The 16,825-nt window shown below is 47.4% G+C and overlaps 1 protein-coding gene across 14 annotated transcripts in view; it reads left to right on the forward strand.

The window, feature by feature from the left end:
• Window positions 1–11,344, forward strand: part of TJP1 (tight junction protein 1) — a 1,155,396-nt gene extending 1,144,052 nt beyond the window's left edge. For all 14 annotated transcript variants that reach the window (XM_085644067.1, XM_085644073.1, XM_085644075.1 and 11 more), the window contains one exon: window positions 9,957–11,344. In XM_085644067.1, coding sequence (XP_085500193.1) covers window positions 9,957–10,051 — 95 coding nt within the window. In that variant the 3' untranslated portion in view covers window positions 10,052–11,344. The remainder of the gene's footprint in view (window positions 1–9,956) is intronic.
• The last annotated feature ends 5,481 nt before the right edge of the window (window positions 11,345–16,825 follow it).

A 16,825-nucleotide genomic window follows, 5' to 3' on the forward strand; every position in this document is an offset into this window, starting at 1 on the left:
TGGATAACCTGTAACAGTAGGTGTTGTGTCTAGCAATGGATACTCCCCACATTCCCCACCAACTTGCCCGTCTTCTCCTCTTCAATTGTGAGATTGCTTCAGGATATGAGCAAAGTCTTCTCTTCTTTGAAACTCTAATTAACTAAAAGAAACTGTAGCATTTTGAGCGTCTACTGGAAAGGTAGTATAAAACCTAAAAGAATGTTATAACACTTCCAAATACCTCTTATTCTAATGAACAGCCAAAAAAAACCTAAACACAAGCCGGTAAATGTAGATCTATACAATGAATAGCAGGTTGTTCTATATTTAGTAAAAACCTCCCATTTTATTTAGCAAGAATTTGCAGAATTACATTTATGATTATGCAGATATATCAGTCTATAAAGTTGATACTGGAGAAGTAGATTTACAAGTAAGTATATTTTCTAATGTAGAGGGGCGTGGCTAACTGGCCACAGTCGCAAGTCTGTAGAGCTCCGCTGCATTTCCCCGAGTTATCCTGCGTATGGGGATCCTGCGGTGCCGCCTTCGAGCCGAAAGAAAGCGGAATGGAGGTGTAGCGAAGCAGGGGTGCTGGCGAGCTTCTGGAGCCTTGTATGTGTGGCGAACGGGCTGTGGAGCGACGGCGACACCTGGCCTACGGGGCTTAAGGCGGCGGTTGCCCCGGAGAGCCGTGTGGACTGCGCCTGGAGCTGCGGGAGCCGGAGGCGTTTGCTGCGGTGGAGGCAAGGCTGGGACGACGGACTGGCATGGGCAGGTGGCGGAAGTTACCGCTGGACAAAGCGTGTGACTGCTGAGGGATAACCCCGGATGCGAGATCTGGAGCACAAGCGGGTTGGAGCCGCGGCGCCGGGAGTAAGAAGCGGAGCCCTGAGAGCGACTGCCGATGCGGGGGCGCCCTCGTGGACAGGAGCACAGACCTGGTGAGCGACTCGCCTGGGCAGCGCGGCACAATACGGTGAAGGGTGGCAAGCGACCACCAGGAGCTGGAGCGCCGGGAGCTGGAGCGCCATGGGCGGACAGGGCTCGCTAGGCGCCGGAGACGTCAGATCGCCCTCAGCGACCGTTGGTAGACGCGGGAGCCGGGCGGCGACTGCCATTTTGAGCCTTTCTCCCTGGGGTCGCTACCTGCAAGTCAACACGGGGGCACGAGGCAGACGGAGCCGAGGGGTGCGCTGCATGCGGAGAGACCGCACCGGGGAGAGGCGTGGATAGCCCCCTCTGACACGGGGGAAGGCAGACAAGAACCCCCAGGGATGCCCGCTCTAGCCGGCTGATGGACACTGAGAGAGCCAGTCTGTGCAGGGAGCGCACACGAGTCTGACGTCGTGAGGCGCCCGCGGTGGCGAACCTGTGATCATAGTGCCTGGGACTGAAGGAAAGTGAAGGTGAGAAGTGCGGAGTGGCGGCGACTATTGTCGAGGTGTATGGCGGGACTGCGGTGAAGGGGGCTATCTGTGCTCCCGAGAGACGTTGGGAGGCCGACACCTGTGGTGCGGATGCGGGAGTGAAAGGCGACGCTGTACCCAAGGATTTGCTCTGGGGGTGAACTGCAGCCTTTAGCCGAGGGGTCCCCGCCTGACAGTTGTCTGCAGCCTTGGGATGTGACCGTCACTGCGGGAGGAGGTGCGCTGCCCTATTTGGCTTCTGACGGGTGCTAGGGGTCAGACCGTGGTCCCCGGGAGTGGAGGTGTCTGCGCCTGCCAGGCACCGCTGATGCTGGGAGTAGTGGCGGAGGGCACATGCGGGTGCAGGCCAGCCTCTAGAGACGGTGGTGGACCCTATCGACGGACCCCGACTGCAACTTGACGAGCGCGGAGCCCTCCTTGGGGATTGAATCTGTGGACCCCCAACAGGAGGCGCTGGCCAGGCGGACCTCACCTACCGGGCAGCTGTCATTGTTCTGGGGTGACTGACGAGACGATGCCGAGGGTGCGCCTGGCTTACTGGAGATCGGCAACGGATGCCCACGGCGCAGCAACTGGTGATGGGCCGCATGCGCGCCAGGCAGCAGCAGGGCCCGCTGCAGGTGTCGGCCCCTGACCGCACCCGCCACCGAGCAGAGATGGAGGAGGGATTGTCATCTGCGTCACTTGCGGCCAAAATGGACTCTGTGCTTGCCGCAGTGGAGAGAATAGGGACAACTCTGGAGCACACTAGGACGTCTCTGGAGAACCACATAGATAAAGTCACGTCTGACTTTACACTCCTCCATGCGGAACACCGTAAGTTGGCGGACACGGTCTCCACCCAGGGGGAGGCGCTCAAAGAACTGCAGCCGGTCACTCGCAGTCATGCCGCTGCCCTGCAGGACATGTTGGATCGTATCCATGCTCTCGAAGACAGGGCGGAGGATGCAGAAGGGCGATCCCGCCGTAACAACGTTCGCGCCGTGGGCCTTCCAGAGGGAGAGGAGGGGCGAGATCCGGAGAGGTACGTGGAGACTTGGCTTCGCACATTCATGCCACCGGGAAAGCTGTCGGCCCAATTCGCAGTGGAAAGAGCTCATCGCGTGCCTGCCCAAAAGCCGCCGTCAGGAGCCCGGTACGCCCATTCTTGTTCAAACTACTAAACTATAGAGACTGGGACGCCGTTCTCAGAGAAGCTCGAAATGCGACTGGTCTCTCAGTGGGCGGCAACCAAGTTATGCTTTTCCCGGACTATACGGCGTTGGTGCAGCGCCGCAGGAACAAGTATCTGGCAGTGAAACGCCAACTCCGGGAACTGGCATTACCGTACTCCTTGTTGTTCCCAGCCAGGATGCGAGTGGTTGACAAAGGGAAAACACACTACTTCGACTCCCCAGCGGAGGTCTGGAACTGGCTGGAGAAGAAGGGATTATGGACAGGGCCGAGGCCGGCTGACTCAGGAGATGGAGCCCGTCCAAACAAGAGAGAAGGGCGCAGAAAGCGGAGACGACCCATGCGGGAGATGTCGACGTGGACAGCGGCTCCTACGCCGGAGAAAATGAGACTGGAGCGCCAAAATGTATTGCAGGCGATCACGACGCTTGCAAGCCCAAGCCAGGTAGACCCATCAGACACGGATGAGAGACCCGAGGTGCTGGTGAGCAGATCTACGTCGCCGTCGACGACACAATCCAAAGATTCTCGTGGGCCAGTGGTCACTCCACAGACTGCGGGCGGTATCCTGGACTGAGAGGTGGCCTATAATATGACATTCGTGCAAGTATCTCGTAGTTGGCTGACTTCATTGAATGGGGAGGAGAGGCAGAATGAAAAATGGGACTGGCCAGGTAGACCTACTGATCTGGGAGAGGGAGTTGTTGTGACTATAGCTACCTGTCCCGAGTTACGGCCCCACAGGGGAGAGTAACTGCTGGGACTGGGTCCCGGGAGCTTCGACTGGGCCGCGCTAGCTGCACTAACCAACGTTGGATGGCATTTCTTAGAGGCACACCGCACTTAAGGGGCACACGGGGATAGAACCAGTGAGCTGTCATCTACACACATACTCCCCCAGGTCACACCCTGACCTAGTTTTCACCTGCGTTCGATTACGCAAGTTTGGACGGACACACTTGTGAGGTTCGCCCCAACCGTTCAGTAGTTATTGTTACTATGTTGTTATTGTTACCTCAGACCACTGCTCCCTTAATTTACTGCAGCGTAGGTTGGCTGCAGCGAGTCCCGAGCCCGACTCCCACAATTTCTACACTGCTTAGTCATGACACGCGTTAATATTCTTACGTGGAACATACGGGGCATGCACACTCCCGCGTGGAGATATTCTGTCTTCGCTTATCTCCAGCGACACTCAGTCGGTATTGCTCTATTACAAGAGACACACATGACACAGCCCGAGTTAGAGAAATTGCGCAGGCGCTGGAGAGGTCAGATATATGGTACAGTGTACTCGGCACACGCCAGGGGCACCCTCGTGTGGGTTAGGGCGGGAGTTCCGTTCGTCAGTGAGGACGTGTCTGTGGACGCTGCAGGCAGGTACACATTGGTACGGGGCACACTTAATGGCCTGCCTATACTGCTGGCCTCGATTTATGCTCCAAACGTCGACCAAATACCCTTACTCGTACAACTATCGCTGGCGCTTACTCCATGCGCTGGACTCCCCTGGTTGATGGGAGGGGATTTTAATTTGGTGCTTGACGTACATCTAGATAGGTCATTTCCTCCACTCCGTTGCCTCTACAGCGCGCGCACTAGCCGATTGGCTCTCGCAGTGGGGGGTACTTGATATTTGGCGGGCCCTATATCCCATAGATCGCATCTATTCATATTACCCAAAACGCACGACCTACATGTGCGACTGGATAGGATAGTGGGTTCTCAGGCACTGTTGCCGTTGGTGGCAAAGACGGAATACTTGGGGCGTACGTATTCCGACCATAATCCACTGTGGCTCCAACTTAGCTGGGAGGTGGATCGCCCTCCCATACCTACATGGCGACTTCAGCCTACCGCACTAGAGGACCCGGAATTTCGCTCCTCAGTGGAGAATGCTCTCCTCTCCTATTACGAGCTCAATGAGGGCACAGCGAGTGACGCAAGGGTGGAATGGGACGCGCTTAAAGTAGTGCTCCGAGGTCACTGCTTGGGAGCCACATGGAATATGCGGAGGCAACTGGCGAGGTCGCTTGCTCGAATTGAGTCCCAGCTGTTACAGTATGAGCGAGAGGGTGAGGGCACCGGTGAACAAGTGCATCACCTGGCAGACCTGCGTGCGACTCACACGGTACTCCTGGAACGCCTGAGGTGTCTGAACTATGCGGCGCACACTGCTCGCACACACGCCTCGGCGGACAGAGCGGGACGGTTGCTGGCCTGGCTCTTGAGGCAAGAGGCCACTCGTGCCCCGATCGCGGCGATGCGTACGCCGGAGGGAGACCTCGTGTGTACCCAAAGGGAGATTCACAGGGTTCTGGTAGACCACTATACCCAGTTGTATCGCGCGCGAGGCCACTGCTCGGGAGATGACTTAGAGCGGTTTCTTGGACAAGCGTAGCTACCTGCGGCTGCTGCCGAGCACCTAGAGGCCCTTAATTGCCCTCTCACGCTGGAGGAGATAGGAGACGCCATATCCTCCATGGCATCCAGGAAAACTCCGGGTCCGGATGGGCTGCCCACGGAGTTTTACAAGGCCTACCGGGAACACCTGGTGCCGCACCTTCATAAGGTATACATGACAGCGGTTGAGGCAGGAGGACTGCCTCCCTCGATGCGGGAGGCTTATCTGGTGTCTCTCCCCAAGCCGGATCGGGACCCCACGGACCTGGGATCTTATCGCCTGTTAGCGCTTCTTAACACCGACTGTAAGGTCCTTGCAAAGATGTTGGCGGAGCGATTGGCACCGGTGGTTTCGCACCTAGTTCATAAAGATCAGAATGGGTTTGTGCCAAAACGCAGTACGTCCTTGAACCTGGGGAGGTTTTCAGGGTGGCGGCAGATAGCACGCAGGAATGGCCTAGGGCAGGCTGTCTAATATTAGACCTGGAAAAGGCATTTGATTGCCTGGAATGGCGATATCTCTCGGTGCTACTGTTACGGTACGACCTCGGCCTGGGGTTCCTGCAGATGGTGGGCCTTCTTTATAAGGACCCTACGGTGCGGGTGCGACTAGGCCCGTATACTTCGGATGTCATACCGATTGGTAGGGGAACTCGGCAGGGTTGCCCACTATCGCCACTCCTGTTCGCCCTGGCGATGGAGCCCCTGGCAGTGACCATACGGGAGAGGATGGGGGCTGGCATACCACTGGGGGACGCTCTATGCGGATGACCTACTGGTATACGTTAGGGACGCTGATGATATACCCCCTCAGTTCGACCAAATTTTGCGTGAATTTGCTGCCCTTTCGGGGCTTCGGGTGTACGCCAGCAAATCTTGTCTCTACGCGTTTGGCGAGGGGCGACAGGATCCCGGATATATCTTGAACGGCACCAGAGTACAATGGAGGGGAGACACCGTCCGATATCTGGGGCTTCGCATCTACCGCCAACCGGCGGACCTACTAGATGGCAATCTAGGTAAGGCCTTTACGGCTATAAAATCCCAGATACGCTTCTGGACCACATTGCCGCTAACAGTCACAGGCAGAGTGGCACTGTCTAAAATGGTGATCCTTCCGCGGCTTCTATATTACTTTACTAATCTACCCCTATATGTCCCAGCGGCCTTCTTTACCAAATTGTCGCAACTTCTCAGGGACTTCGTCTGGGGGAATGGCCGCCACAGGATGTCGCTCAAGAAACTCTATCTCCCTACAGACCAAGGAGGATTGGCCGTACCCTGTTTTGAACATTATTACTTAGCGGCCCAACTACAGTGGATAGCCCTCTGGTTAGCAGATTGGGGCCGGGAGGATACCGCCGTACTCGCTTGAGCAGTTACTGGTGCTTTTCCACCCGGCCACTAGGACTGCAGTGCCAACCCCGCAGGAGTCTATTCCTCACTCGGCACGTGACCCCATATGCGCCGGCACTGCCGCTAGAAGGCACTCCCAGGGTGGCGGGACCACTCACTTCCCGCGTGCTTCTACAATGGCGAGAGGTAGATATTCAGACCCTGGGAGATTTGTACTGAGATGGAGTGCTCCTCTCGTGTGACTCGCTGGTGGAGGAGTGGGGACTACCACCGGGACAATTCCTGACTTATCACTCCATAGTTAGGACCTTGGAGCCAGATAGGGAGATATGGCGGCGGAGCCCAACCAGCACCTCACCATACAGTATCTACACGTTATGGGGAGAGGCCGGCGGCTGATTCATTGGTTTGCAGCGTCGTTGCGGACACACACGGCGATCACCCTGGAACCGCTTAGGGGCAAGTGGGAAACTGATTTGGGGACACAGCTGGCAGACAAAGAGTGGGAACGCATATTAAAAGGCCCAGTGCGTATACCTAGAAATATGCACCTCCGACAGATACAATTGTTTGTACTGCACAGGGCGTATCTCACCCCTGCGGCTCTCAATAGCTACTTTCGCTGTACTGACGCAAAATGCCCTAGGTGCGCGGAGTTGGGGGCTGATCTCATACACATGTTGTGGGGCTGTTGTAAGTTGCACTCCTACTGGCATGCGGTCCATGACTCCTTGCGCGCTATAACAAACCGTGACATACCTTTTGACTGGGTGGTCCACCTGCTGCATCACTTTTGCAGAACGCCGGAAACAAAGGTGACGTCTCGATTCTTAGACCTGGGACTTGCGGTCGCAAAACGCCTCATAACTAGGAGGTGGAAGGCACAGGCCCCACCTCACCCGTGGGCATGGAGGCACTCGCTTGCTGCATGGGCCGGAGCAGAGGGGTCTGCTATCAGACAGGAGGAGACATTAGGGCTGAGGAAGACGCCCATAGCCACACAGTGGGAGGAGCTACTCCGGGCACTCAGACATGTTGAGGAGGTGGATGGCGAGGGCGAGACAGCAAGTGGGGAGTTGACTCCAAGACGGGCGACGGGGGATCTGCCGGAGTGACTTTGTGGTGTTCCACATATGCTTTACATCTAGGCTAGGCACTACGAGAATACGCATTTAGATACAAGACTGTGAGTCACAGCTGAGCCACAGCACATTACCATGAGAGATAGGGAGCAGACGGGTGGCAGGGACAGGGATATGTACAATGGAGCTGGTCCAGGGTTGAGGTGGTTGAGGTTTTACATGGGGTTTTTGTTTTATTACTATTTGTTGGAAGTAGATACAGATTCGGCTGAGGGACACAATGGGGCAATTTGATGTATTGATAAAGAGGAGTAGTGGGTGGTACACAGCACTGCTTAAGATCTGCACTGTGTCAGGGTTCCCGAGTAACTGGACAGAGCTATCAGTCTATAAACTGTTATATGACCATGTCCCTTACATGTGCGATGTATAATGCTATCGATAAGAAGAGTTCCGACACCGGAATGCATATGCCAGTGAGCTGAAAGTTTATAAATGTGTTTGAAAAATCAATAAAAACAGATTTTATAAAAAATAGTATATTTTCTAATGTACTATTAGATTCCCAATGACTGGTTTCATTAACTCGACCTGTCAGTCAGCACTGTGCGTAGAGTATATATTTTTCATGGTTGGGGAAAAGCTAGTGCAAAACTAAAGCTCCAGAACCATATGGATTGTAGGAAGCAGAGTTAAACCTTCAGAGTTAAAGACTACCCCTCTCGTATTAAGCCAAGCAGACCCAGGTAGACAAAAGAAATACTTGGATGGGCCAGTAGAGATGCCTTAGAGGTAATTGGAAGCATATCTAGCTACTAAGGGAAGCTAGAGCTGGATGAGAGGGGCTTACGAGAAGGTACCACAGGTCACATATTCTGCCTGATTTTTGTACCTGAACCCCAATGATAAGTGCACTATCTTTCTCCAGGTGACAGCAATTGTTGCTACAACCAGCAACACTTGTCTCAGAATTGCACCAATTCTCCCTTTATTAGTCAACCAGAAACATACTTAGTTGTTTTGGAAAGCACTGGCTATAGGCTTTCATGTGTGACACTTCTTTATTTTGATTTATGTTTTATATAGAAAACAGTCAAGCCGTATTCAGTCAGCTAGCCATTGCCATGTAGCATTAAAAGAAAATATGATAACACAGCAGTTGTGTTTTTACCTTTGACAAAAACAAGGCATTGAAGTATCCAGTCACTGGTTTCTGCCTTAGGCCAGAATTTAATTTACACCGTTTGCACCTTCAATATGTGTGTTAAGACCAATGCATTTCATGTTAGGAAACTGCTATGATTTGATTATTTCTAAGCAGTAGTGCCCACTCTACATTCTCCTTACTGGAGAACTGCAAGGCTGCTATTTTTTGTCAATGATCTTATATTTTTGAAACACAATTTGTTTTATTTGTCTTGAAGGCTGATGACCAGGATTATTTTCCAGACAGTGAAAGATAGTGAACTGTAGGTTTATACCCTTGAATCCTTATTTGTTTGGCTGAAACCTGGCCGAACCATCTGATTGCACTTTCCTCATCACAATTCTTTGAACCAACTTCTAATACCAACATTATAATGGAAAGTAGAATGTTTTAGACAGTTGGTAGATGAAATACACATTCAAAATATCTGTGCAACAATATCACAATAGTAATTGTACTCCATTCTATAGCGATTTGCTTTTCTTATTTAATATATCAGTTGATCCCTAAGTATAGGTTTAATGTACCATGATCAAGCCCTCAACGATATTTAACCACGTGAATTTGTGGGATCTCCTAGGTATAGTAGTAGTATTCAAAAGAATGGAAATCACTCAAAAATCTTTATCATTAAAATGGAACTTTAACATATTTTATTTGAAAGTTCCATGATTCGAACACATCCAGATTTCTTAGCACAGTGTATTGATTCTTACACAGCCAACATGTGTTTAAAACAATTATTTCATCAAGGACATAATAAACAAATGTTGGAACTCCTACTTGTTACAATTTGATTAATGAATCATAATCCTGGATATTATATATATAATTCCATATCCTGAACTTATTTTGGCAAGTGTACATGATCATTTAAAAAAAAAAAGTCTAGCTGAATTAGCTTATTAATAATCACATCAATAAATCAGTGTGACTCATGAACTGCAATAAGCATTTTAGCTGCGCTAGAATCAACAAACTGCAATACAATCTGTGCTGTTTACATTCTTGGGAAAATTCCATTTTAATAATAAAGATTATTGAATTATTTTCATTTATTTAGACACTATTAGTAAGTCATTAGGATCTCCAAAAATTCAAGTAATCTCAATGCATTTCTTATATATTGAGGCAATAGGATTCATTTTGTATTACTCTTCTCTCTCCGGACAGTTCATGAGTTTAGCACTGCAGCTTATTGAAAGGATTTGACCCACCCGCAGCCATGTCATTCCTGTGAATTTACGAAGTACTAATTTGTCTAGCATAACCAGGATTCTTTGCTTTAAGACACTTAATAACATTATTCATTTTTTCCCACAGGTGATCCCAAACACTGGCAAAACAAGTCTCTTCCTGGGGATCCAAACTACCTTGTTGGAGCAAATTGTGTTTCAGTTTTGATCGACCACTTTTAATCCTTATTAAAGTGGCCTGAGGAAATAATGTGAAGCTCAGTGTAGCTTACCTATGGTTGGAATCAATTTAACGAGTATTAAATGTTATTTAAGTGATAAAGGGGCACCTGTATTTTGCCTCATCTTGCCAGTGGTAATATTAAAGCTCTTGAGCTGTAGTCAAAATAAATGGAAAAGACTAAGAAGCAGCAGGTCTAATTTCGTCTATTGCTCCAGCTATTTTCATAATAGTCTGTTTCATTTAAGAGCAGCAAGTAAACATACACAGTAGAAATGATAACTAAACTGTGCTTAGTCAAAAGCGGATGGGAGATATGACATATGACTGTTTTGGTCTACTAGAACTTAATACTTTATTTTTCTTAAAATAAATGTTTAAAACTAGTCAGATTGCTTATTTCAATTTGGCTCAGTCATCTCTACACAGCAAATTGACCAGAAGCACACCCTCTGTTTAACTTAACATATTTGTTTGCTTTACAATCGGTAAGGCGTGTGATATTACTTTGGTTAAAGTTGCCTCAGAACATCTGTAAATTAATGCCATTAACATATTAACCAGCGGGGATGCCTTACCATGATGTTTAATAGTCTTAGATCTCATAGTTTACTGTATGAAGAATCGTTATGGCTTTTTGCGCTTATAATATATCATGAGATGTATTGAGCTAAAAATGTCATTGTGAACTCGGTGGGGAAGGAGAGAAGAATTGTGCTTGTATTTTATCAACCAGAAGAATGATGGTATGCTTTATGCTATGCATTTGAAAGTATCTAAAATATGTTACAAGAATGCCTGTATATATTGTGTGCATACCACTTTTTGTTTTTGGTTTGTAAATTAACTTTTTTAAGCTTTATCTTTTTTGTATAAAGAATTGAAAATTTCTAAAGAATATCTTTGTATTCTCATACCTTTTGAGCCTTGAACTTTGTAACATCTGCAGCAATAAAGCAGCATTTCTACAAAATACAGAAGTAAACTTTTTTTAAAATGCACAGTTATCTTTTTAAGTGTTGCGTTTAAAGATTTATTGAGAATTTCTAGTTTGATTACATTCTTGAAAAGTATCCCTACTGTAATTTGTGAAAAGGATGCTGTAACGTGTGCCCTAAAATGTATTTTTTTACTAATAGACAATTTATTATGGCACATCAGCACTATTTCTGTTTAGATTATACCACTGCATTATGTTAATCAGTTATTAGCTATTCCACTCATGTGGCTGATTTTTTGCAGTTATTAAAAATACATATTTCTAAATATACAGAATAAAACAGTTTTTAAAATAAGTGATATAAAGTATCTTGTTTTTCTTTAAACAAAATTTCAGTCAAATGTTGGAACAATGTATGGAAGTCTTCTCTGTGCATTAAAAGAGTATTCTCAATGTAATTACTTACAATTTATATGGTCTCAAAAATCAATGCAGGCACTCTGCATTTTGTAACATAAAACATCACTGTATAGAAACTCTCAGAGTTTGCGCTTGTTGTCACGGGAACAGTAGCTGCATTCTAAGTATGGCACCAGCTTATATTTGATTAGTGTGTATGACTTGATCGCTTACTCATGAAAAATCAAAAGCATATATAGCTAGGTTTGCACTGTTTAAGTCTCACATACTGAAGAACCCCATTATGAGAATCAACCAATATCTTTTCAGAAGTTCTTGTACTCAATATGTAATTTTTTACCCCGCGATAATCTCACTATCAAATGTTGGATAAGGCTATAGCCTAACTCCCACACATTTATTGTTTTGCCTAGTGTGCCTGGCTTGCAGTTCTGATTTCAGGGGAGGTATGTTAGCCACCATCTCCAACTGTATAAGCCTTAGAGTGATCTTTTTAAATCTTTCATATTTCACATTTTGTTGTGTATTCCTCATAGTGATTCTGAAATTCCTCTAACTTTATATCAGTGATGTAATTTGTAAGAGATTGGGTTATTAGTTGAGAGGGGTGGAAACTTTACTCAAATAAACAACACAATCACAGTCCGGGTGAACCACAAAAGTAACTTAATAAACCTGTGCTTAACTCTAGTAGCTAGGCACCAAAGCAGTCAGGCTTAACTTAGAGGAAATGTTTAAAGTTTTATGCAGCACTAAAACAGTAATAAAGTGAAAACACAACACAAGAAAAATTCCATCCCAATTTAGAAAATAGTTTTTTTAATAAATAAAATGACATCAAAATCAACAACAATCCAATCAGTAGAACTGAAGATATGAGTTTCTAAAATGCCAAAAACCACACAACACCCCTCTCAGTATCTGGTCGTGCTGGACCGGGGGTGGGAGACGTCCCAAGTTCAGGCCATCGGCGGGTGGGATACAGAGACCAGGTTTGTTCTGCTGAAGAGTTACCTTCTCAAGTCTGCACGAGGAACTGCTGTGTGCATTGTCGGGGGCCGCAAGAAGCTAGTTGTCAGTGCTAGGTGCTAGTCTGGCGTCGTGGACAATCTCTGCTGTAGCACAAATAGCCTGTCTTCAATGAAGATTCGCGTTGGCGGTCAATGCGTACTGTCACTGACGGCATACAATGCAGGTCTCTCTGGAGCTTCACATTTGTGGTCATCATAGAGGGTTGATTTTCTATGTGAAAAGGTCACTTTGTGGTCCCAAAGAGCCCAAAACGTCTCTATCTTCGCCTTTTCTTCAGGAGGTGTACACTCTGATGCCAGTCAAGAGCCCAGGACCTCGGGGTACCTCTTGGACATCAGGGTTTACTTCAGCAGAGCCCAGTAGCAGGGATCAGGCATGTCTAGTTGGTGCTGGTCACCAGTTGCAGGGAGGTCCCTGGAAGCTTGTTGTTTCCCTGTAGCTGAAACAGGCGGTCAGCTAACTGATCCTTGGAGTCACTTCTGGTGTCAGGTTCCTGTGTGTGCGCTGCAAGCAGGGCCCTTTTAAGTGAAATCCTCAGCCATCCTTCCAGGAAGACCCTGTCTCTCCACATCCAAGCCTCGTTTGTCTTAGTTTATGGAAGCAATACACAACCCTGAAGTACAAGGGAGACATCTGGTTCCAAGGTAGATTAGATAAGTAGGTTTATTAGGTAAGATGTTATGAAGGGCCCCACCAGGAACAGCCTTCCTTCTGCTCAGCCCATCCTCCAACTGATTTCCGCTCACCAACATTCCACAGCATCCTCACACTGTTGCAGGGATTCTGCTTATGCACAGAACTATGCTCAGGAAACCAGGACCTCAGTGAATTGTGGTGTACCAAAAACTCACCTCAGAACCCAGAACCCCTTATCCGACCAGCATCAGTGTCCCATTCGTTATCCGAGGTTTAGCTCGGCGGTCCCAATGTATAGACAACCCAGAACAAGCAACTTAGTGTGTTTCTCAGGAATGGTGGGAATCAGAAATACCTGTTCGTAATTATTCTCATATCAGTCCACAACAGAATAAACAGAGACACGGTAAAGTTTAAAGAGTTTATTTTATAAACCTCGTGTCCTAAGATGCAGTACTTTGGCTAACATAAGCAGACAAATGATTAAGATCAAAACCATCAGCATAGTTACAATACCATAGAAAATGATAGGAGTAATCATACTAAAATGACAGTGGATCTCAGCCAGCTTCCTTTCGCTAGCAAACTAATATTGTTACTATTAGACTAGTAAAAGGTCTCTAGGCTTGAATGGGGAACCCCGTACCGTAAAGATCAGCTCAGTGAGATCACATCACAGGATCAGCTAGGCTCTGCTCCTGGGAAAGCTCTTCTTCCGAATGTAATGAAAACATGTAACACTGCAATTTTAAAAGCACCCGACTTTCAGGTATTTGCAGCTGCATGTGTGTTATGGCTAAATAGTGGGCCGATCAACCTGAACCCAACAACCTGCACCGTCTAGCGACCCAGACTGTTTCTTTACACGATGTACAGACCAAGGTCGCTGCTCACTGTTTGGGATGTGAACAACAGACAGTTCTCATGTGAAGCAAAGTCAATCAAGCATTTCTCAAGTTAATAACATGTGACTACAGTGTCGTGTGCAAAAGCAGCAAAAGCGGCAAGATGGCTTTCTAACATCTAACGCGGTTGTGCTGACTTAGCATTGTACGTATATAGATAACGATCTTCACTACAACACACCAACATTCTACCACCAGAGTCACTCTGGCTGAGCAGCAGATATAACACATCTCCTTTCTTTACAGCGAATAATATTAGAACTCTTGAAAGAATAACATTAGAACTATTAAATGCATGTATACAATGTAGCAATGAGAACTTAATGCAAATGCATGAAAATAACAGGTGCAAAACATTTCACACACGATATGTCGTAACACAATAATTGTAAATGTGCATACAAAGACAGATAGGAAAAATATTGAATACAATTTGCACAACATGTCATAAACCGATACTTGCAAACAAAACACAGTAAATGGTAATAAGAATACACTACATAAATCATCTCCCTTTATAACCAAACAAAACGCACTCTGCCACACCACAAAACCTCAATCCAAACCCTGTACCACAAAACATGCCAGCTGGCCAGGCTAACATAAAAGTAGTACGTAGGGCACCGACCACAGAGTGTGGTAGGGAACCAGCCAAATGACTGAAAATATAAACTTAGTAAGTGTGGAACACCACTCCACACCAACCATATAGCATCTACACTGCCCTTCACCCAAACCCGTAGTAAGGATGGTAAGTGTGGAACATCGCTCAACACCAACCATATGGCATCTGCTCTGCTCTTCACCCGAACCCGTAGTAATGGTGTAAACTGCAATCACAAGTAATATGGCTTCACTCTGCCCCTAATCCTTACCAATAGGAAGGCTGGATAAAATCCTTTAAAAATGTGGCTTCCTCTCTGCCCTTAACCTAAACCCGTAGTAAGGGTGGAATAAAAACTAATAACACCAAACTCTCAACCACGAATCATCACCAACGTAACTTCAAAAGTGGGTGATATTACTGCACCATCCACAAACTCCACAATGGGTGGTATTACTGCACCATCCCACAAACTTCACAGTGGGTGATATTACTCCACCATCCTACAACCAAATGAAAGTGGAAAACAACAACACAACCACAACAGTGAGTGCTATTACTGCACCATCCCACAATCCCCACAGTGGGTGGTATTACTGCACCATCCCACAGCCACCAGAAAGTGGAAGACAAAAACCCAACCGCAAACGTGGGTGGTATTACTGCACTATCCCACGACTGCAAATAATCCCTCAGCACAAAACAAAACATCCTGGGATACAATAGACAACTCACTGCACAACAGCATAAAGACCTCTGCCACATTAGCAGACGGCCATGGCATACACAGCACATCAAGAAGTAGAAAATGCACTATGCATATAACCAGAGCGTAAGAACACAATGTAACACATTAGACTATGCAGCATACAGTGAGCAAGTCATTAGGCAGTAAGTAAAGTCTATAAAATAAAACCTAAAATGTTTTCTATTAGGCAACAAACAAGGGGGAAAAAACTGGGGTGAGCGACCTCTCACCCGAAGCCCAGCACAGTCCCCTATACGCAGCAGCTATGATGAAGTAGTTATGAAGCAAAAGTTCTTACATACTCTCGCATCACTGAATTCGTATTCATGTCAAATAGTGGATCCGACAGGCTACAGCTGTGAGGAAGCCATTGCCGAAGCACATAGTACACTTTAACCAGCTCCAATGACCAAATAATTAGTGACTTCACAATGTCTTACTGCTTTAACTCTGTCACTTTCCAACTGTGTCTCAGCACACATACTCGTTGCTGACCTGAGGACACCACTCACAGGAAGGCTTGTAGGTCACACAGACGCACAACCCTCGTTTTGCTGCTTTTTCCATTGTAGCTTTATGCTTGAAGAGAGCATTTCTCGGGCGTAAGCACAGTTGCCGGAAAACAAACTTCCAGGACCTTACCAGCTAACCAGTTCGCAGCACACATGCACTAGGGTTCACCAGGTGGCTCGGGGCATGTACATGCTGCACAGCGTCAGGTTCCAGAGCATCACACCACTGCACGAGGACCCGATGGCTGGGCTTGCACTAGACATAAAGGAAACCTGGCGTGCGAGTAACAACCGTTGAGATGAGTGAAGCCTCCACATCCTTTTTTTCTTCATGAAGCTTGCGCAACGATTATTCACTGAAATTGCCACTGTCACAGCCAAAGTTTGTACAGTTTAAAACATGGTATCAATGTGCCCTAACTTAAAGTAATCATCTACTTAAGTCTCGATGTGTTGGCCCACCCGGAGAGCAGCGCCACCACCCAGACTTGCCGTGGGTGTAAATAGCTGCTTATAGTTAACACACAAATAGGGCTAGCTATAAATGAAAACCAAAACTACTGATACTTGCCCTGGGCTGTCCAGGTGAAATGGGACACTGGTGGATCTGAAGGGCATTTTGTGTTTTGCGCTTTCTTCAAGTTTAATTTCTCGTAGATCATTTTTCCATATCCATTATAACTCTTCTTTTTTTGTAGTTTCATCAGGTTTGTGTTGTAAGTCTTATTTCTTATTTCACTCAGTTCACACACGTAGATTCCTCTTCGGTTCCTTTAACCCCTTCGGTGCTCATGACGGCCGGGAGCCGTCATGAGACACGGTGGACGTGTGCTCATGATGGTTCCCAGCCGTCATGACCATGGCCCCAGAAATCCCTCTGGTGCAGGCACCAGAGGGATTCCCTTTACACTCTAAGAGCCTCGGGAGCTGAGGAAGAGCTTCCCCAGCTCCCGAGCCCCCCCCCCCCCCCGGTTTCCCT

Source organism: Triturus cristatus, chromosome 3_1 (assembly GCF_964204655.1).
Source record: "Triturus cristatus chromosome 3_1, aTriCri1.1, whole genome shotgun sequence".
Classification (NCBI taxonomy): Eukaryota; Metazoa; Chordata; class Amphibia; order Caudata; family Salamandridae; genus Triturus; species Triturus cristatus.